At 38.8% G+C, this 23,641-nt stretch overlaps 1 protein-coding gene and 1 long non-coding RNA gene across 2 annotated transcripts; one reads left to right on the plus strand and one right to left on the minus strand.

Annotated features, from left to right (window-relative positions):
* Positions 1-839: 839 nt before the first annotated feature.
* LOC110799514 (calmodulin-binding protein 60 B) lies at positions 840-10,945 on the plus strand. The gene is made up of 7 exons (XM_022004781.2): positions 840-1,040; positions 1,342-1,411; positions 8,054-8,118; positions 8,802-9,286; positions 9,804-9,964; positions 10,042-10,222; positions 10,386-10,945. The coding sequence occupies exons 1-7, from the start codon at positions 937-939 to the stop codon at positions 10,694-10,696; spliced, it is 1,377 nt and encodes a 458-aa protein (XP_021860473.2). The 5' UTR covers positions 840-936; the 3' UTR covers positions 10,697-10,945.
* Positions 2,771-3,204, minus strand: LOC130459909 (uncharacterized). Its single transcript, XR_008919633.1, has 2 exons — positions 3,066-3,204; positions 2,771-2,975 (listed from the first exon to the last, which is right to left on the minus strand). It is a non-coding gene; the product is annotated as an uncharacterized lncRNA (long non-coding RNA).
* Positions 10,946-23,641: the final 12,696 nt, after the last annotated feature.

The following is a 23,641-nucleotide window of genomic DNA, read 5'->3' on the forward strand; positions in this document are numbered from 1 at the left end:
GGGCTTATAAATTGGTATTTTCTCTCTTTTTTCTTTAATGTAGGATAACTTACATGTAGGTAACATTTCAACATACAACATATAACCTGCACTATGCATTATCAATTTATCACACACTATGTAGACACAAACATTAAAACCAAAGTCAGGGGTTCATTAACTTAAACTGTTAGAATATGTCTTGAATCGTGAAATTTACCTTTAAACAACTCAACGCAGAGATCTCGCTGACCAGAATAAGTGGCATCTATTTTTTTGGGCTGAGGTTATTTGTTTTGGCCCATTTTCTAATCTTTTTCTACATTTATCTAGAGACTGCTATATAAATTCTATAGGACATAAGTCACATAACCTAGTTGTATTATATAATTATATAATCTTCAGTATCTAAAACTTCTCTTTCCTTCTGCATGTGAACCACGTTAAATTTATGTGCTTTTTTTTATTTGTGATTCTTAATTATTTTTTTGTTTCTTTGTAATATAGGAAATTTTAGAGGGTTCAATCAAATGCAATCCCAAGAAAACACGAAAGAGATGTTAGGGGGTTCATTAGCACTCACACGTCTCGTCCTTTTGTCGGGATAAAGAGGATATCAACCAACGAACGTGAAAAGAATCACACTTTTTGTTGTTACTTAAATGAATCTTCTGTGTTCATGATAAGTTTACCAAATATAGCGTTATGTTTTTAACAAGTACAGTTTTAACTTCTACTAACTGATGGTGCTATATAAGGTGGACTTTTGTGCATTCTAGAGGTCATCCTCGTCATTTCATGAAAGCTTCCAAGACCTTGCTTCTCACCCTATATCTTTTTTGTCTCCTAGCTCTATAAATCTTTTGATTCAATAATTTTCATTCTCTCTCATCATACACAAAATTATTCTTTGCACATTCTATTCTATTTGTTTTTACAAACGCATTGATCGATCGTATGGCACCTAAGAGGGGTTTGAGTGGTGTTAGTGAGGACGGCAACAATAACAACGGACAATATCACCATACTAAACATTCAAATCACTGCCTTATGTTCACCAAGTAAGTCAGTTGTCGGTCTAGCTTGTACTCCCTCGACCAATATGTATACTTTGATATGGTTAAATATTAATGTGACAAGATGACAACTAACTGAATAAAGATGGACGGAAGAAATAATGTTTTTTTTTTTTGATGCAAGCTAGAAACGTTATATTAAAAATTCAACAACATAATGGAAGAAGTAATTTAACATACAAAGTATTACATACATGATACGTACTCTAAGTTAATAGAGTTTTATTACTTATGTAGTTATGTTAGTTGTAGTTTTATTTGACTGACCTTGAAACTTGTATTCCAGGTATTTGTTCAAAGACAAGTCATGGCCGCAAAAATATTCTGCCCAATTGGAGAACATAATTCGGAAGATGGTACAACTCTTTCTTTCACTGTTTTAATTGTCGTTATGTGGCTGATGTTTGAATTTCGAAGGTGTACCAACCAATATTATATTCGTATAGATTTATTTGTAGATAGAGTGACTTTTAATAATCTTTGGCAAAATGGAATATGTTAAATAACTGGATCTATGATGGGTTAAATTCGACTTGTCTAGTGTTGAGCACATGTTAAGCAGTACATGCTAACATGCTCGTTAGCTCGTATGTTAAGCATATAGTCCTTGTGTTCTTGTAGAGTTACAGGCCGTGCCTGAAACAAGCCAAGGAAAACTAGGGCCATATACTATCCCAAGGCAACATGTACTTGGAGTAAATAGGTCTGGAGGTCCCTAAACTTTGCCAAAAGGAGCAGTTAGGTACCTCAAGTTTCAAAAGGAGCATTTAGGTCCCTCAAAATGGATGGAAAACGCTGCCTTTTGTTTTCCGTCACTAACGGCCGTTAAAATTCAATTAAATTAAAAGGAAACTAAATAAAAGGCACTAAACGACAAAAAAACAGTTACATTTACCATTTACCAATAATTAAATAAAGGGAAATTCATTTCAGTTAGCTTTTTACAAAAATATAGCCGTTGAGGCTCTCAAAAAACAGAGTATTTAACATTCCATGCACAACAAAACAACAATAAAACACTTAAAAAACAAAATTCTTTCTTCTCCATCTTCTGCTCTGTGTTTTTTCTCTGTTGCTCCGCCATAGCCGACTCTTCTCAACAAAAAAGTATTTTTCTGCCATTTTTTTAAAAATCTTAAGTTAGCTTATTTTAACAATAATTAAACATATTTAGGAAATAATTATTAAAACGTAATTTATTTGCAGAATGATGAACATGGCTATCTCTTTGTTCAACAATGGTGATAATGAACACCCTAAGAGGTGCTACTGTGGATTCACAGTATCCATTCAAAAGGCATGGACAAAAGAAAATCCTGGAAGGAGGTTCATTGCTTGTCCAGATTATGATGTTGAAACAAACAGAAGGGATTGCATCTTTTTTAGATGGATTCATGAACAAGAACCAACAACTTGGCAAACAATTGTCATACTATGGTTAATGCAAGATAAACAAAGCCTTGCTGCTGAAGTTGATAGTTTTAGGACAAAACTTAGTGAAGCTAACAATTATGCAAGGAAGAGGGAGGCAGACTATGTGATGAGCAAGATGAGAAGACCTATTAGTGTGAAATGTGAAGTGTGGGTTGTAATCCTAGTGGTTCTATTTTTTTTATCTGGTTTGTTTTAAGTTAAGTGGGTTAAGTGGGTAGGTAAAATGTAATGATCTGCACTAATGAAATGTAATGAAGACTTTAAATTCAATAAAATCTAACCTCATGGTCTTTTTTCTAATCTTCTAGCCATTGCAAGATCCTGCAATGCTTGGCTTGATATTGTGTGTCCTTGACTTGGTTGAGTCTGTGACAATGGGAAGTCATGTGCAGGGAAGGAGTAGATGGTTTGCTCACCCCCATGATCAGAATAGAAAGCTGCAGGAGGTCTTTGCCTCTGTGGTGTGGGGAAATGTTGTGATATAGGCTGCATTAATTAAAACAAATTAGGAACAAGTTGGCTTCAGTACAGTAAAGTAACATGTAAGAAAGAATTTGAGTCTATTGAATGACTTACAGTAGCTATTCTTTGATACCCATTTGGGTAGGTATAAATACCCACACCCCTATTGTGCATTGGTATAGCTGAACTGGTTCTTGGGTGTTGTTGCTGTGGTGTGGTCTGCTCTGCAGTAGCATGATTGTTGCTGTGTTGTTGTTGCTTAGGGGCATTCTTGCTACCCCTTTTGTTGTGGCCTATCACACCACATAAGCTGCATTTCATAGAACAACATGTTCTCTTCAGCTTACCAGATGCAGTTACCTCTCCAACACCATATCTCCTCTTTGTTTTAGGTCTTCCATTGACCTTTTTCACCTTTGGAGCCACAACAATGCTATCAGAAGTAGGCCACTCTTGAGGACCATTTAAAGGCTCTAACAAAAATTCATATGCCTTCATGTAGGTCTGTTTGCAGAAATATGCATTGACATATTGTTCTGGGTGGTCTACTTTATTCCATATAGCAACAATTGCATGTTTGCATGGAATCCCACTCACCTGCCATGCATTGCAACTGCAAGTATGTTGGTTCAGATCCACCACATACTTAACCTGTGTTGCACCTTCTCTTACTCCATAGAAAAACCCACCATCCCAGTATGCATTCCAACCCCTAGCCCAAAATTTGTGTTTCTCTAAATGAATTTGGATCCTAGGACACAACATTATCTCCTTTTTCCCAATGAAATCTCTTTTCTTATGCAGTCTTTCCATCAAACCTTCTCTGATATCTTCCAACATGGTAATAATAGGCTTGTGCCTTGCACTCAAGATGTATGCATTAAACACCTCACTCATGTTGTTGTCTACACTGTCACAACAAGATAATGGAGTGTAGAATGCCCTACACCATTTCTTGTAGTTCCTTTTCAGTAGGTCTTCAGCAGCTTCATGTGAAATACCCCTCATTACTTCAATGTTTTCATTGAAGTGATTTACTGTGTTGCTTTTTGCAATAGTCCAAAATTGTTTTCTGTACTCTAAACCACCTCCAAACACTCCCCTAAAGTTACAGTACACATGCCTTGCACACACCCTACTTTCAGCTTGTGGAAACACATTTGACACAGCAGCAAGTAAACCCTTTTGTTGGTCAGACATGAAAGTGTACCCTGCTCCTTCACTAGTGCCTAAATCAGTAGCTAGAAGTTCTAGAAACCAACTCCATGTGTCAGTGCTCTCAACCTCACAAACAGCCCAAGCCAAAGGGAACATTTGATTGTTTCCATCCCTCCCTACTGCTACTAACAATTGACCCCCAAATGGTCCCTTTAAGAAACATCCATCAAGTGATATGAAAGGTCTGCATCCTGCCAAGAACCCTTTCCTAAGTGCCTCAAAACGCAAATACAGTCTGTCAAACACATTTGCATCCAACTTCAACTTCACTGTGTTCCCTGGATTGCTTCTTAGTATCTCAGCTGCATACCTTGGGAGTAATGCATACTGCTCTTTGTATTCACCAACAATGAGTGCTTGACCCCTTCTCCTAGCCCTGGCAGCCTTGTCTTTGCTCACCCTTATACCCTTTTCTAACCAAATGGTTTCCTGAATATCTTGCACTCTCATGTAAGGGTTAACCTTAAACAGATTCTGGTAGTGTTCTGCAATCCAATGTGAAGTCATCTTCTTAATGATAGGTGTCCTACCACAAGTGTGCTCACTGACAAATGTTTTCACTGTAAATGACCTTCTTCTTCTCTCCCATGAAGCCCAAATTCTCCATTTACAACCTTTATCTTTGTGCTCACACTCTGCACAAACCCTAGTGGAATCATTTTTAGAAAATGGAATGTTTCTTCCTTTATCAATTGAATAATCTATGATTGCTTTCCTAAATGTCTTTGGATTCTCAAACTGTTGCCCAACATAAAAAGTGGCTTCCCTCTCTTCAGTTTCAGTGTTGTTTTGCTTCTGTTTCCCTCTCCCCCTCTTATGGTGTTGTGGTGCAACTAAGTAACCAACATCATCCTCATCTTCTGACTCACTAGGGCTGTCTAAGTCACTGTATCCATCAAAGTCATCCCCCAAATTCAGACCACCTTCTACTTTACTTTCTGCTAGTTTTTTCAGCATTACTAACTCCTCAAAATAAGTCTTTTCCCTTCTCATATCATCAGATATCTTAGACCTAGCAGTGGCTAACTCATCATCATCCTCATCTGTACCCTCTGAATCATAATCAATTTCAGGTTGAGGCACATTTTGAGGTTGAATTTGAGGTTCAGGTTGAGGTTCAGGTTGAGGTTCAGTTTGTTTGGGTGGGAGTACTGTAAAAGGTGGTTCCACATAATCAGAATTTAAGTCAACCACGTCAGTATTCAACAACTCAAGGAAGATACCTCTCCCTCCTCCCCCTCCTCCACTCCTGTTTAGGTTAAAGTTGTAGGTGGGTTTGATTTTATGTTCAATGTATATATGAATGCTTTTGTATTCAAAGAGTAAAGCTAAGAAAGGGTCACAAGTACTACTATCAAAACCTAAAAACCTAACCCCATTCTTGAATTCTTCCCTAGGGTCCCAGAAATGTACTTTCTCTATATCATTATAACCTAAACTATCGACTAATTCCCTAACATATTTGCCATCTGCATTCTCATGGATGTAATCAAAGACATCCACCCTCCCCCCACTATAAACCATATCACCTTGCACAACCCATTCACCACCATGATGCACATATATGCAAGGGTTCAAAGTCAAATCATCAACATCATCTGATCAAAGTTAAACAATATCAATTAAAAAAACAAAACTTTAAGAAATCAAACCAAACCAAATCTTGAATAACAACACAAGAGATAACAAAAGGTTAAATTGCATTCATTCATTCTCCATCCATCATGATCGGAATTCATTTACAAAAGGGTAGGCTTCAACCCTAACATTTCAAACCTCAATCCACTATTGAGGGAGAAGCCTACGGTTAGATATAAACTACTGTCATAGCAGTGACAAATACCAAAAACCAACATTTGTCACATTCACAAAAACCTAATTGCAATGACAGTAGTAATGTAATTGTCCTTGAAAATTAAAAATAAAAAAAGCTATAAACAAGCTGGATCATCATAAGCTTGACAAAAGAGGGGCCACCACCAGCGCCACCACCACCCCTGCATGGCCTCCACCACCAGCTACTCCTCCTCCTTGAAAAGGAGGGGGAAGCCGTCAAAGTAGACGGTCATGTCCTTGTCCATCCAGGCGTGGAAGTCACGGCCTTCATTGTCAATGATGTCCATGATCACCCACTCCCGCAGCCACGCGCGGTAGCATCCTTGAGGGTAGTGGTATGGGAGGCGGTACCGCAACTTGTCCCACCTACGCCACTGCTTGCACACCATCTGCACAGCAGCCTGCCCCTCCCAGTCCAGCTTGGTGAAGATCTGGGTGATGAGGATGTCTTGATGATGACAAAGGGGGTGTGCCTCCCTTAAAGCAAGGTCTCCTAAAGTCAAAGTAACGGCCAAAGTCAATAAAACAGTAAGTAAACCATAATTATTATACGGAATCTAGATTAAAATACTTCCAAATTAAACAATAGTTTAAATAAACACCATTTTCAAGAACATGCAAGCATCAATTCGAATTAATCAAACTCTGTTTTTTATTTAAGTGAATCAAAAACAGTAAGTGAAACCCTAATTACTACAAAATCTAGTTTAAATTAATTCCAAATTAGGCAACAATTGTATAATTTAACATATTAAACACCATTTTCAAGAACATGCAAGCATCAATTCGAATTAATTAAACTTTGTTTTTTATTTAAGTGAATCAAAAACAGTAAGTGAAACCCTAATTACTACAAAATCTAGTTTAAAGTAATTCCAAATTAGGCAACAATTGTATAATTTAACATATTAAACACCATTTTCAAGAACATGCAAGCATCAATTCGAATTAAATATTGGAAAGTAAAAACGGACGAAACCCTAATTCAACCTTCAATTGATAAATTATGCGAAATCAGCCCACGATTGTTTAAATTAACATATAAAACACCACAATCAAGATAATGCATGCACCAATTTTGGGAAAAAGTTACTTAACAAAAAAGCCATAATTTATCATGGTTCAACTGCAAACATTTATTGAAAAAACCGACAAATTGAATGAAAATACCTTCGTCCCATCTGGAAATTCTTGTTCTCTTGGGGGTGCGACATTCCCACTTATCAGCAGTCCTCTTGTTGGATACGCAAGAACCCATTGATGCAGAAAACTCAGAGCAACAACTTCAAATTCTCTTAAGTGTTTGAGTGAGTAAATGGCAAAAAGACAACTGAGAGTGAAAATGGGGGGGGGGGGGGGGACCATATAAATAGGAAGTGAAAAGGGGGGAAATAGGATTGGGAACAGTAAAAAAAATTACCGCCAAAACATTATTAGGAAGGAACCAGAAAATACGAGGGAAGTTGGAAGGTTTCCACGTGTACACATTGAAAAAGTAAGTTGAAAAGGCTAAGTAATTGGAAAAGGGTTCTTTTCATCAAAATCATCTATTTTCAATCATTAATCTACGTGTATATTAATTCTCCTTTTATTTTAATAATTTTTTATATTATTATATTCATTTTAACGGCCGTTAGTGACGGAAAACAAAAAGCAGCATTTTCCATCCATTTTGAGGGACCTAAATGCTCCTTTTGAAACTTGAGGGACCTAACTGCTCCTTTTGAAAAAGTTTAGGGACCTTCAGTACATTTTACTCCATGTACTTGACCGGGTGGTGATCGTACTTGTTTTCAAAATAATTTTTAGATTATTTTTTAATTGGTTAAAATAAGTTGACAGAGCATCCGCCCTCATACCAAAATTTAAATATGGTAAATCGTGTCATCGTTCATGTGCGGTGCGGCCCTTGGCCCGCCGTTGTGTCTTGTCGGGCCTTATGCGGGCTCGGTTGGGACATATCACTTGTGGACTCATCTTGGACAATGTGGTGTAAAACTGTCAAGTGTCAACCCCTCAAGTTTAAGTGTTGAATTTGCTATGAGCAGGTCCGGGAAGGAGTAGACGATGCTGTTCAACGCTCTCCCCTTTCCAATTCCATTTCCAATTCCAGGTCAGTTTATTTATCGTTGTTGTTTCTGGAATTTAGTGTAATTAGCAAATAATAAGAGCTTCATGTTTGTATTTTATCTGTTAGTGTTGAATCATGGTTTATGGATCCTTGATTATAATAACTTGAGTCAATTTATCCTTAAAACATGTTTGAATAGACACACTTTTACGTCATTTTTATGCTTTCGATCAATCGTATTGGTCGGCAAGTTTGATTAATTGAAGAATGCATTGCTTTTAATTTCACAATTAGGCTCCAAATAAGATTACCCTTTTAAATTTGGAAATTTTAGGTCAATGAATTATTTCGCAGTTTGCTTCAATAGTGGTAGGAGAGATTTGGACGGAGAAGAGAAAGGAGATTCTTGTAGTTTCGATGATAATCTCTTGACACTAACCTGACCCATTTAATGAAACGGGGAAAAATGCTTGTTAATCAATCTAAATTGACCTATTTAATTGAATGAGCATGGTTGATTACATATTTTGAGAAATTTTCAAACAAGTAAACCACATTCTTACTCAGTTTGAGTTAAACTATGTTTGACTACTTGCTGTTTTTAATTTCTTCTGAGAATAAGATGGGTTTACATACAGATATGCCTATGGCCTTAATTCCTTAAGCTATTTATATTATAGTTTTGGTGTATCATATAGAACTAAACTCAGTTCATTATGTCATAGGTCATTCCCAAGTCGGATTAATCCATCTGAATCCAGACAATTTAAGCTGCAGTTTGATGGCGAGTTACCTCGTACACTTTTTACTGGGAACAAGGTAAAAGCTGAGGGGCCTTCCCCGGTTAAAATACTGTTACTTGATGCAGTTTCTGGGCATCCAATTAAAGATGGCCCCTTGTCATCGATAAAGGTCGAAATTGTGGTTCTTCATGGTCATTTCAAGGCCGAGCAACTAGAGGAATGGACAAAGAAAGACTTCTGTACACATATGGTATTGAAGAGAAATAATAAAGGATCATTGTTGGTTGGGCAATGTGTGATTGCTTTGCAAAATGGGATAGGGTTTGTTGATAACGTTTGCTTCACGGATAATTCCAGTTGGGGAAGAACCAAGAGGTTTAGGTTGGGGGCTAAAGTAGTAGCAGAAGAAGACCAAGTGAAGGAAGCAGTGAGTAGACCTTTTCAAGTGAAAGATCGTCGTGGGGAGAGTAAGTACTTCCATTTCCTCTTTTTGTATTGCATTTCCGTAAAGCCTTTGCTACTATATGTGATGCTCGTCATCTATAACATTCAATCTATGAGTTGTGGTGCCTATACTATGTCAAACTGTGATCAGTACTAAATAAGATTAGTATTCACTCTACTCAGCCATGATGATCTGGTTTTACTCTGATCTCGTAATGGGAGATAGATGTTCACTGTTTTGCAAGTTATATTTTTATACAGCTAGTTATTCATTTGTATGACACGAGCAAGTAGCAATCTCTGTATCAGTTCAGACTAGTGAGCGAAAGAATGCATAATTTGGACTGCTCAAAATCTTGTCAATGGTGGATGTATAACTTAATTGTTGCTTTCAACATGGTTTTTGGTTTGGTGCTTTTCCAAGTGTCATAAGATCACAATTTTCACCCTTTATATCTACATAACGTAAAACAGTATTTTCCTTTTAAGAATATATGCTGTCAAAGATTTGTCAATGGTTGATGATTATATGTTCTGCAGCCTATCAGAAGCACGACATTCCATCTCTAGACGATGAAGTTTGGCGTTTGTGCTGGATAGCAAAAGATGGAAAGATCTGCAAAAAGTTGGAAGAAAATGAGATTTATAAAGTGAAGGATTTCATCACACAGTATCACAGCAATGAATCCTTACTCCGCAGTGTAAGATTTACTCATTTTCTATATCTTGGTGTAAATGATCTTCAGTGCTTATGTGCTTTGATCTGTGTCAATTGCAGATTGTCGAAGTCTCACCAAAGAAGTGGAAGGAAATCATTCAACATGCTACTTCCTGCTTTTCAGGAGATGTTGATGCTTGCATGAATTTGAATAATTCGGCCCAAATTAACATCCCTAGTGGTAGTGCCATCAACCCAATTACCGTTCCATGCTCGAATCTGCAGCCACTATGTGTAAATGGTAAGAATCTTTATTACAATGTCATTTTTAGTGTCATAATGTATTCCTATTCCTAAAACTTTCCACTAAACACTGTCGATCTTTGATTATCTTTTTGCATTTATGGAAATCATCGAATTCTCTGTATTGATATTATCTTATATAAATGTATTTGTCCTTACAGATCAACAAATACTTCAAATGTCACAGTTTCATGCAGGGGAGCATAGCAATCAGCTGCCTGACCAATCCATGGATTTCGACAATTCCTTTCTAGAAGGTGCATATACTGGTTTACCTAATGATGTCCACCTTCCATATCAAGATTACTCTATGCCATCATCTTCGTCCACTATGTTCAACGTCCAGACCTCAAGTTGGCCTCCTGATCAACTATTTACAGAAGAAGCCACAAGGATGCTCTCCTCAATCCATCTTGTGAGTGCTAATGCTTCAGAGACCGCAAACCCAAAAGCTGGTGCAGAGGAACGTTGAGCATGATGAAGCTGCTGTAAAGAAGCGGAGTTTCTGTGTGTTACAGTAAGTAGGGTACTTAACTTGGCCTTAAATATTTGGAAGGACAGGAGGCAGGGAAGAGAGGTACTTGAAGTCGATTGTATAAGACTCGATATATTTTGATTTTTGACACATGAAACACATATGCTCTATTTTTCCAGATGTAATGCTATTGCTCCATTTGAGTTCTAAATTATGTTGATTTCCGTGTTTTCTATTACAGAGTACTCCGTACTTCATCTGCCCCTGCATGCTACGTATTGTTTTACTTTGTACATACTGTATGAGTTACTTCCTCCGTCCCATAATATAGTGTCCATTTGACATTTTTCACGGGAATTAAGAAACTTGGAAAATAACATTGATAAATTATTACTCCGTAATATTATTGTACTTTATTAGAAAAAGTACACAAGTTTTTTAAATTTTTTTAAAACAAAAAGACAAAAATTAATAATATTGTGGGACCATATTTTCATGATAAAAACATTAATGATAGAGCCACACTATTTTCTACGGAGTAGGTACAAACATTAAATATCTGACCATATTTTAGGACACCAAAAATGGAAAATAGACACAACATTTTGGGACATCTAAAATGAAAAACAGGTAATATATTTTGAGACGAACGGAGTAATGGTTATATGCGGTCTACTTGTTGCATAATTGCATGATAGAATAACGTTTTACCATTGACTGGTTCATTTTTACTAAAGGAGAACCGGCGCGCAAAAGCGATTTACATGGAAAACCTTGAAGCGTCCCCCTTGACTAACCAAAAATCACCTCAAGAACAAGACATGATCATCCGATCCAACAAGAAACCAAAGAGGAAAATCACAAATTATATATTTGAGCGCAATGAACCAGGAAATGTTCAGATGGCAGAAGTGGAAAATGGGGAAACTCATCCCTCACAACAAAGTCAAAAAGATGGGTACAATACTAACACAAAGCCTAGCAACATGACGCCTCAAATCTCATTCAGAGATATGCTGAAGGGGCATCAACCAACCAGGATACTGACTCAAACACAAGTTGATGAAGAGGAAGATGACGAGGTATCAGATGATGATGAAATACCAGAGGAATTTGTGCAGGATGAGAGGTGCCCTGCCATTCTGCTGACCAAGGAGGAGAAGAGAAGAATGAGAAAACCTTGGAAAAATTCCCTAATCATAAAGATGTTTGATGGAAGATTGGGGTACATGGGACTTATGCGACGGTTCAAGAAGAAATGGAATGTGCGAGGTGAACTAGCTTTAACTGACATAGGGTGTCGCTATTTCATAGCCAGATTCACTAATGAAGAAGACTACAACTATGTTTTAACACAAGGTCCATGGTTGATTGACGACTGCTACCTCACCATTCGGAAATGGGTTCCAAATTTTGTTCCTGACGAAGCCCCTATTAAAGTACTCACAGCCTGGGTGAGAATTCCTAACCTATCAGTGGAGTACTTTGACATGAATTTTCTAAAAAAAATCGGTTCAAAGATAGGCAAGGTGCTGCGTGTGGATAAAACAACCGCCCAAGCTGAGAGAGGCCAGTTCACAAGGCTAAGTGTGGAGATTGATCTTACTAAGCCCCTCTTATCAAAATTTTGGCTTAAGGGGAGAATATGGAGAGTCCAGTATGAGGGCATCAGGATGATATGCTACAAATGTGGAGTAATGGGTCACAATGAAGAACAATGCCCTACACTACAGAATGCACCCATTGAAGGCATTGAAAAGATTAATCTGCAAATAGAAAACACTAGAATTGTGGACTCTGTCACAAGCAAGAAACCAGAGGAGCTGACTGACTTTGGATGCTGGATGATGGTGAAAAAACCAGTGAGGAAACAGAATCCCAGACCGGAGAAGTCAAATCAAAACGGCGGTAAGGATGAGGGAAAATCGGACAAGTCAACGGAGAAGATCAGTCAACAGCAAAACAAGGAAACCAACGTCACGGAAGGAGCAAATCCAGGCGCAATTATAGGAACAGGTACAAGATTTGCTGTACTAGGAGATACAGAAAATAATCTACAAGAGTTTGATATGGAAGAGAATACTAACCATCCCGTAACTGAAGGGAACATGAAAATCCCCACCGTGGATTTAGGAGTTAATTCACAATCAAATCCCACTATGGATGGAAAGAATATTGCCTTCACATTAGGGAAACAACAAGCGAATCAAAACAAATCTGCTCCTACCAAAACTCTTACCAAGATTTACCAAGAAAAGAAAAAGACTCCTCTCCAAGCAGCACAAAGTGGACTAATTGATAAATTCCAAAATCAGCCACAAGATTCAGCACACAAAGTGACGAGAGCACAAGCGCCTGGAAAAGAAAATTCATTGTTAATATTCAAAACCACCATAGAAGCCAATAACTCCAAGCCAATTACTCATGTCGAGACCACCACACCAAGCCAGACAATTGCCAACACTCATGCTACCTCCACTCCCCAACATAATCAAACTAATGTTGCCAACGGAGAAGACACTATGTGTAGGTCAGTGGACAGACGACCTATACATAGTAACGGCGAACCCCCTGACACATGTTTTGGAGGTGAGGATGGACTCGTGGTTGGAGCCCAATCCAGCAACACCGGAATTAGTGGTAACTTTGTTACTCCCCAATGAAGTCAAACGTTTAATGCGTTTAATAAGTCAAGCTTATGTACAATCACTCCCTCTCATACCAGAATTAATGGAAGACAGAATTCCTAATTTGGCTCCGGATACTTTACCTATTTCCTGTATGGTGTGGAATGTTCAAGGGGAAGGAAGCAAAAATTTTGTAGCTGCTCTGAAAGAAATTGTTCGAACGAACAAACCTAATGTGATAGCCTTAATTGAGACCCATATGGGAGGTTCCCAGGCACAAAATATTGCCTCAATCATTGGCTATACAGGGCATACTCGAGTTGATGCGTTGGGGTTTAGTGGAGGAATATGGGTTTATTGGAAACCGGAACTAGTCACAGTTGAGCCTATTATCCAACATACCCAACACATCACAGTGGATATTAAACGAGTGGGTGCCACGCCATGGTACTTTACAGCAGTTTATGCGAGTCCGGATCCTACCAAGCGTAGAGAATTATGGGACGAACTTAAGAACTTTGCCTCATCACACAATAAACCATGGTTGATTGCTGGAGATTTCAATGATACTAGATTCCCCTCGGAAAGAAGCAGTTCATGCCACGAAACTACTAGACGTTCTGCCCTATTCAATAATTGGATCGATGAGATGCAGCTAATTGAGGTAGAATTTTCTGGTGCTTCACACACTTGGGCGAGAGGTTTGACTCCTGAAACAAGACAAAGTGGTAGATTGGATAGAGCACTTTGTAATGATAACTGGAGCCTCAGATTTGGTGCAGCCAAAGTTAAACATCTTCCAGCAATCCAGTCAGATCACTGCCCCATTTTAATCTCTCCAAATGGGTTTTCAGGCTACCTGGCTAACTCACGAGAAGTTCAGTGACTTCATACACTCTAAATGGAGCCGTGATGACTGCTTGGTGACGGCTCTTGATAAACTCTCAACAGAACTGCAGGAGTGGAACAGAACGGAATTTGGTAATATTTTCCACCAGAAAAAAAGTCTCTTGGCCCGGATTAAAGTCATCCAAACTATCCTGGCTGCAAGTTGTAATAGGGGCTTACTGAAACTTGAATCTAAGCTAAGAAGGGAACTCGATGAAGTGCTTGAAAGAGAGGAAATGTTATGGTATCAAAAATCCCGTGTTGAATGGCTAAAGAATGGGGACCGAAACACAACGTTTTTTCAACTGAGTACTATCATGCGGAGTTGGAGAAACAAGGTTGTGGCAAAAAAGGGAGAGGATGGCGAGTGGATCATAGATAATGATTTGGTGAAAAATCATATTGTCAGATTCTTTACCAAACTATTTACAGAAGAAGGTGGAAACCAGGGTAATGCCATTCCACAAGACATTTTCCAAGAACTGCCAACCAGAGAATGGGAACAATTGAGTAGACCATACACAACTGCTGAAATTGATATGGTCATAAAACAATTAGGCTCAATGAAAGCATCTGGCCCAGATGGATTTCAAGCTTTGTTTTATCAAAAACACTGGGACATGATATCCCCAAATGTGCATAAATTGGTGATGGGTGTGTTGGAAGGAAAGGGGATTCCAGAACACTTAAATGAGACACATATTGTTTTGATTCCAAAAACTGATCACCCGGAGCTGCCCTCACAGTTTCGGCCAATAGGTCTTTGCAATGTGGCATATAAGATCATTACTAAGGTCCTTGTCAACCGTCTCAAACCCCATCTACCCTTCTTCATCTCGAACACTCAAGCAAGTTTTGTTGCGGGAAGGCAAATCACAGATAACATAGTGATTTTTCAAGAGGTACTACACACAATGCGAAGAAAACAAGGAGCCAAAGGTTACATGGAAATAAAGATCGATTTTGAGAAGGCTTACGATAGGTTAAGATGGTCATTCATAAGGGAAACTATGCTGCAAATGAATCTGCCATATCTCATGATTAATGTAATCATGGAGTGCATAACCTCTGCTTCTCTAAGTGTACTATGGAATGGGGAGCTTACTAAGCCATTCAAACCATCTCGAGGCATCCGTCAAGGAGATCCACTTTCACCCTACATTTTTGTAATGTGTATGGAGAGGTTATACCAGACCATTGAGGAGGCTATTGTGCAAAATAAATGGAAACCTATCAGAGCTAGTCGTGATGGACCTCTTCTCTCGAACTTGTTTTTCGCGGATGATGTGGTTTTATTTGCTGAAGCATCAGTGGAGCAAGCTGCTACGATCAGCGATTGTATAGAGCGGTTTTGTGGAGCCTCTGGCCAAAAAATAAGTTTAGAAAAATCGAGAGTTTATTACTCAAGGAATGTTGATGAACTGCTCAAGGCGGACATCAGTACGACTCTAGGCATGACTACTACGGATGATCTTGGCGTTTATTTAGGAATGCCAACGTTAACTAGTAGGGTCACAAAAGCAACATTTAATCATCTTTGTGAGAAAATTGATAGACGTCTTACCGGCTGGAAGACGAAGTACCTATCACTGGCCGGACGGATTACCTTGGCTAAGTCGACCTTAAACTCCATGGCCACATACTCAATGCAAACGGCCAAGGTACCTCGTACCATTTGCGATGAGATTGATAAAAAAACAAGGAGATTCATATGGGGAGGAAGTGAAGACAGAAGAACGACTCATCTCATCTCATCTCATGGGAAAACTTACAGAAACCCACCAACCAAGGGGGTATTGGAGTCAAATCTGCAAGGCAAGCTAATGCTGCGTTTCTAACAAAACTGGGATGGTGTATGCTTACTGAACCTGAAGCTTTATGGTCACGTGTTTTAAGGCAAAAATATTGTCGAGGGAGATGTGATGTGGACATGTTTGTCCCGAAAGCTGGAGCTTCGAATGTTTGGGCTGGCATTACGGATAATGCCAGAGTTCTCTGCGAAGGGATGAGATCAGCAGTTAGCACTGGCAATAGAACTCTATTCTGGGATCATAGCTGGGCTTTCTGTAAGCCCTTAAGCACAGTAGCCACACAACCAATCCCCGTAGACATATCTGGAGCTACTGTTGCTGACATGTGGGATGACATTCAAGGGTGGAAATGGGATACTTTTGCACCATATCTCGATCAAGAACACCTAAAGCTAATTGAAGCCTTCGAACTACAACCAGATGCAGAAACTGCAGATTAATTTATTGGCAAGGTAGCTCAAAAGGAAAGTTCTCAATCAAATCTGCCATTAGCATTATGAGGAACAAAAGTGACTCGATAGATGATGAGTGTTGGTCCATAATCTGGAGGGCTCCAGTCCAGCAACGAATTAGTGCCTTTCTTTGGATTGTTTGCCATGATAGAGTCATGGGAAATTCTAACAGGTACAAACGTTACTTGGTTGATGACCCTAAGTGTGTAATCTGTAATGACCCAGAAGAAACAACCCTGCATATTTTGCGTGACTGCCCATCAGCAAGGTCAGTTTTACGAAAGGTAGGAGGCCCTGCTAACTCCATACACTTCACTCATGGCTCAATCAAACAATGGGTAAAGGAGAATCTGTCCTATGAAGAGATGGAAGGCAGACCAGTTTGGGCCACCTATTTTGGGATAACTTTATGGTGGATATGGCGCTGGAGAAACTGTGTGGTGTTTAGTAGACAACAAGAGCTTTCAGTGGACATAGGAGCCTTCCTTAAGATAAGGTATGAAGAAAATAGAAGGGATATTCACTAGAGGAAAAAATCTTATAAGTTTCTCAACATAAGGTGCCCTCATACAACAAGAGCAACTTATAATGGTTTTAAAAAAAAAAAAAAAAATATTTTCCCTCCAATTTGAAACCAGGGCACCTTAAACCTAAGTGATTCTTATTTCACGCAAAACACTACAGCAGCCAACTTGAGTTCCGTACAACTCAAGTTTGCTCTCCACACTCAAACTCACTCAAACTCAGGCCACCATCACCACCGACGTTCGGCCATTCTTCTTTACCGCCACTCAAACTCCGGCCACCATCACCGTGCACCATCCTCACCGTCGTTCTTCGCGCGCAGCTGGCCTGCAATTTTGTTACACGTACGTTCTTCTCACGGCCTAGCGACAAGGCTCTTCACCGGCGCCTCCTCTTCACCGGCCTCCTCTTCACCGGTCTCCTCTGAGGCTTTCATGTTCACCGGCGACAAAGCCCTACGCGGCGCCTCCTCGATCTGCTCCTTCTCACGTACCGGCGGTAATTCTCTTCACTCACCACTCAATTCTCTCCATATTAGGTGGTTGATGTTCCTAGGTATGATTTAATTACATAATTCAGTTACATTACACCCTTATTTATTATGAAATTGCTTTGTCGATCGGTTTTGTTCTTGTGGTGGTAGTGCGTTGGTTGATTCGGTGGTGGTGGGAGTGGGGGGAGGAAGTTAGTGGGAGGGAGTTGTATTGGTGGTGGTGGGAGGTGGTGGTGCGCAGTTTGGGAGGGAAGAGGTGTGGGAGGTGGGCAGTGTGGGAGGGAAGAGGTGGTAAGAGGTGGGCAGTGTGACAGTGTGGTGGTGGTACGTGGGAGGGAGTATTGCATAAAAATAATAATAATAATAATAATAATAATAATAATAATAATAATACAAATCAAAATTATATATAATAATAATAATAAAAATTAATAATAATAATAATAATAGTAATAATAAAAATAATAATAATAATAATAATAATAATAATAATAATAGTAATAATAATAATAATAATAATAATTATTATAATAATAATTATTATTATTATTATTATTATTATAATAGAAGTACAATTACAATTAGAAATAAATAATGAAAACTAAAAACTAATAAAACCAATTAAACTTTAAAATTTTATAAAAACAAAGAAAACAAACGAGTTATGAAAATAAGGCCTAAATCTTGTTATTAACAAGAACACAATTCCGTATTTTTAATTTGTTGATCTCATCTGTATGCGGCCTAAAATCTTTTTATTATCAGTAGAACACATGCAATTCACTTTTTTGTAATCTAATAGCTTCTTGCTCTTATGTGCAGGCTAGACGCTTCCCCACCTTGTTCAGTAGAAAATTAAATTGTTGATTGTTTTTTAGGTGAGTTTTCCCCCTTTACACTTTATTTTCGAGCATTTATGTATATATGTTTACTGTTTACATTATTGTCTAGAAGTAAATGTATCATCATCATATGCCTAGATACCCGTTCAAGACTTACTCGTTAGGAGTAAGTCTTGAATAGTCCCCGGTTTGGGACTGTTCTTGGACGTCTAATCTCACTTAGGAAGTGAATGTATGTCTTCTTTTTTATTCTAAGGAATATACTGGCTCGTCGTTTCCCTATTTTGTTCTCTGGGTACATATGTAGGTAATAACTTACCTACATCGTGTACTTGGTGAACAGTAGGGAAATGCTGCCGGATTTTCCTTAGAATTGAATAGTTGACATGCATTCACTAGTGGGGTTAGACGTTCAAGGATGGGTTAGGTTGGAGTGATAAGGACCTTTGGAAGCATGCATTCATTCGATAAATCAACTTCTGTATGCATATGCTAAAGTGGTAGAGTTTTTGCTTTTCTATGCCAATTAAACGGGGGTTTTGGTTTGTTTAGAAGTTCCCGGAGATGGATCGTAGTTGGATGTATGGTAGACGTTACACAAAGGATTTCATGCATGGAGTTTCGGAGTTCTGTATGAGTGCTTTACAACATCAAGCTAGTACGGGGGTCAAAGAGTTTTATTGTCCTTGTGCCGATTGTGAGAATGTGAACACGGTCAATAATGTTTTGGTGATTAGAGATCATGTATTTATGCGTGGGTTTAGACCTAATTACCATGTATGGGTTTATCATGGTGAGAGTGGAGTGTACGTAGGTAATTCTAGTAAGAATGTTGTGCATGAACAAGAAGAAGCTATCTATGCGGAAGGGGAAGCCGATTGTTTTGAGGATGAGGATGACGATGACGTTGAAAATAATATTGATGATGATAATGATCGTGTCGAGGACATGTTGCACGAGGTCGAGGATGAAGTTCGCGATCGTGTTTTTGAGTGCTTGTCTAAGGCGGCTGAAACGCCATTGTATCCTGGTTGTACAAAGTATAGCAAGCTTTCCGCTGTTTGCACACTCTACAATATCAAGACAAGCGGAGGCTGGACTGACATTAGTTTCACTGAGTTGTTGGTGGCGCTAAGTGATATGTTACCGGCTGGCAATGAACTTCCCAGGTCGAACTATTATGCCAAGAAGCTCATGTGTCCCTTTGGTTTAGAGTACAAGAAGATACATGCTTGTCCAAATGATTGTCTGCTATATCATAAGCAGTATGAGAATTTGGATAAGTGTCCACGGTGCGGAGTGTCGCGTTACAAACGCAAAGGGGTAAGCGAGGGTAAGAATGTTTACCCAGCTAAGGTGTTGTGGTATCTTCCCATAATACCGAGATTCAAGCGCTTGTTTTCGATAAAAAAAGATGCAAGGAATTTGAGGTGGCATGCAGATCCTGATCGAAGGAAGAGAGATGGTTTGCTTAGGCATCCTGCTGATTCTCCCCAGTGGAAGACTTTTGACAAGCTTCATGACACTTTTGGTAAGGAACCTCGGAATTTGAGGCTTGGGTTATGTACGGATGGGATGAATCCATTTGGCACTCTTAGCTCCCAACATAGTACATGGCCAGTACTTTTAGTCATATATAATTTACCTCCTTGGTTGTGTATGAAACGCAAGTACATCATGTTGTCTCTTCTTATATCGGGGCCTAAACAACCGGGAAACGACATAGATGTCTACCTTGAACCTCTCGTTGATGATTTGAGAAAGATGTGGGATGAAGGGGTTTCCGTGTTTGATGCACATGCAAATGAGACGTTTAGATTGCGTGCAATGCTTTTCTGCACCATCAATGACTTCCCTGCTTATGGTAACTTATCCGGCTACAAGAACAAAGGAATGAAAGCATGCCCGACTTGTGAAGAGGATACACAATCCAAATATATTTCTGAATGTCACAAATATGTGTTCTTGCGAACGCGAAGGCTTCTTAGACGTGATCATCCCTATCGTAAGATGAAGACAGCATTCGATGGGAATGTTGAGATGGATGTCGCCCGTAGAGCGTTGACTGGTAAGGAAGTTTATGAGCGGGTCAAGGGTGTTGAAACGGTCTTCGGCAAGTCAGTGAAAGACAAGGGTACAACTGGATTATGGAAAAAAGAGACTGTGTTCTGGAAACTTCCATATTGGAAAGATCTACCGGTTAGGCATTGTCTTGACGTCATGCATATCGAGAAAAATGTTTGTGAAGCAATTCTTGGGACACTTATGAATATTCCGGGCAAGACAAAGGATACCAAGGGAGTGCGAGAATACTTTAAAAGTAAGGGGCTTCGTCCAGAGCTGTGGCCTCAGACTTCAGGAAATAATAGAACGAAGGAAATGGAAACAGGGGGTGCCAAGACAAAAGGAAAAGGCAAAGGCAAAGGCAAAGGCAAAGGCAAAGAAAAGGGCAACGGCAAAGGGAAGAAGAAAACCCAATACTTGCCTCCGGCTTGTTACACATTGTCCAAATTAGAAAAGCGGTTATTTTGTGAGTGCTTGTATGGCATTAAGGCTCCCTCGGGGTACTCATCGAACATGAAAAGATTTGTGTCTTTAAATGGCGAGTTGAAGTTGACAAGTATGAAATCTCACGATTGTCATGTCATGATGCAAAATTTCTTACCCATACCAATTCGTGGGATATTGCCAAAGCAAGTGAGACATAGTATTACTAGTCTTTGTTCATTTTTCAATACGATATGTAGCAAAGTGCTTGATCCGTCAACACTCGATGAACTTCAGAACAAAGTAATCCAAACATTATGCGAATTTGAGATGTATTTTCCACCTTCGTTCTTTGAGATAATGGTTCATTTAATTTGTCATCTTGTTCGAGAAATTAAGTTGTGCGGTCCAGTGTTCATGAGGTGGTGTTATCCTTTTGAGAGACACATGGGTGTTTTACAAGATAAAGTGAGGAATCCTGCACAACCAGAAGGTAGTATGATTCAAGGCAACGTGGGTGAAGAAGTTGGAAATTTTGTGGCCGAGTATTTAGCAAAACCTGAACCGATTGGACTTCCTACATCTCGGCATGAGGGAAGACTAGAAGGCAAGGGTACAATTGGGTCAAAATTGATCTCACCTCCTACGCATAAGCTATTACAAGCTCACTTATATGTGTTGCATCATATTCTAGCCGTCCACCCATATTTGGTGATGCATAAGAAGGAATTGGCTAATGAATACCCTTCCAAAGGGGAAAGAGAATTGACGCAATTGCATAATAGAGAGTTCATTAAATGGTTCCAAGATAAGGTGATGGGTGAACTAGAGGTAGCTGGTAATACTGTTTGTGAAACTGTTTAGTATCTAGCTCTTGGTCCTCGGGAAGCCGTGCAGTCATATCAGGGTTATGATGTCAATGGATACACATTTTGGACCGAGCGCCAAGATCAGAAGTCCTTGTCAGTGCAAAATAGTGGTGTCTCCCTTGTGGCGTCATCAAGAGAGTATGCTAGTGCTAAGGATGGATCTCCGGTTGATGCCAAGTTGTCTTACTACGGGCGAGTCCAAGATATATGGGAGCTTAAGTACGGAACAAAATTGACTGTTGGTCTGTTTTGGTGCAAGTGGGCTGATAATAATAAGAGGTGTGTAAAAAGGGATGATCCTTGTGGGTTCACTCTTGTAGACCTGGGTCGTTTGCGTGAGACTGAAGAGCCATTTATACTTGTATCACAAGCTAAGCAAATATTTTATATAACCGACCCTGCCGATAAGAAGTGGTCTATTGTTGTACCGGGAAAGAGAAACATCCTCGGTGTCGGTGATGTTGAGGATGAGGACGAGTATGTTGCTTTTGATGATACACCTCCATTCACCAATCCCGAAACTGAAGTGACAAACAATGTGGATAATGACACAAATTACATGCGTTCGAATCACACGAAAGGAATACTTGTTGATGTCGAAATCTAGCAATGGTTAGAGGTATGAACTAAACAAGTTAAATTGGCACAACATATAGCTTTTTAATTTAGGTCTTGTCACTGTGTGTGGACCGTACTAACAGGCCACATGTTCAATTGGTCTACAGTACATGAATCAAGAAAACACAAGAGGCGACTTCAGACTAGCATGAAGAAACAACCAACAAGGAGCAGTTGGTGGTGCAAGACTTGTGTATTGTGTTGGTGGTGCAAGACTTGTATATTGTGTACTGAAGAAAACCATATTGATGCAATGTACTTGTGTATTGTGTTGTGTTGAAATTTGTAACCTAAAGCTACTATATTAGGCAAATAGTCACATTTTAGCTATTGGTAGTTTGTATTGTACGTATTTGGTATTTTGGTATTTTGTATTAGACATATTTTGAGCCTGACTATTTGGGCTTCGGCCTCGTAGTCTTGCTTTGTTTTTAGGTTCATTTCTTTTAATATAAGTTTGACTATTTTCTCTGTGTGCTATTGGATGAATTGTTTAGAATTTGGACTATATATGCCATTTTGGGCCATATATAACCTATATCGAGCCATATGAGCCTTAGCTGTGCATAAATAACTTGAAATGAATCTTAGAAACATCTAACTAAGCATATGACACATAAAAAAAGGTTTAGAATTTGGACTTAGGTTCATTTCACTACAAAAAAACGCGGCACATTGTGACGCTTTTTGGGACAAATTGTGACGCTCTACAGTGTCGCTATTTCACATAGCGACGCTTTGGGAGAGGGTCGCTATTTTCATTGCCGCTATTTACCGACGCTTTAGAGCGTCACAATTTGCAAAATATCGACATATTTCTCCGTCGCTATTTGGGATATAGTGACTCTATAGAGAGTCGCAATATTTAGACTGTATAAAGCGTCACTATTTTCACGTGTATAGACACATTTTTCCGCCACTATAAACCACATAGAGACGCTTTAGACACCCGAAATATATAGACTCTTATTAGAGTCACTATATGTTCACTTTCGTGCGAGGTCCCCCCATTCCCTCCAAAATAATTTAGACCCTTTGGAGAGTCACAATTTGCATCATATTATTTTTCATATATACATAATAATTTAGACGCTTTGGAGCGTCACAATTTGCATCATATTTTTTTCATATATATATATATATATATATATATATATATATATATATATATATATATATATATATATATATATATATATATATATATATATATATATATATATATATATATATATATATATATATTAATCTAAAATCATGAATTATCTATAAAAATATATATCGACCATAGATAATTAATCATAATCAAATACATTAACTTACTACGTAA

This window comes from Spinacia oleracea, chromosome 4 (assembly GCF_020520425.1).
Source record: "Spinacia oleracea cultivar Varoflay chromosome 4, BTI_SOV_V1, whole genome shotgun sequence".
Taxonomy (NCBI): Eukaryota; Viridiplantae; Streptophyta; class Magnoliopsida; order Caryophyllales; family Amaranthaceae; genus Spinacia; species Spinacia oleracea.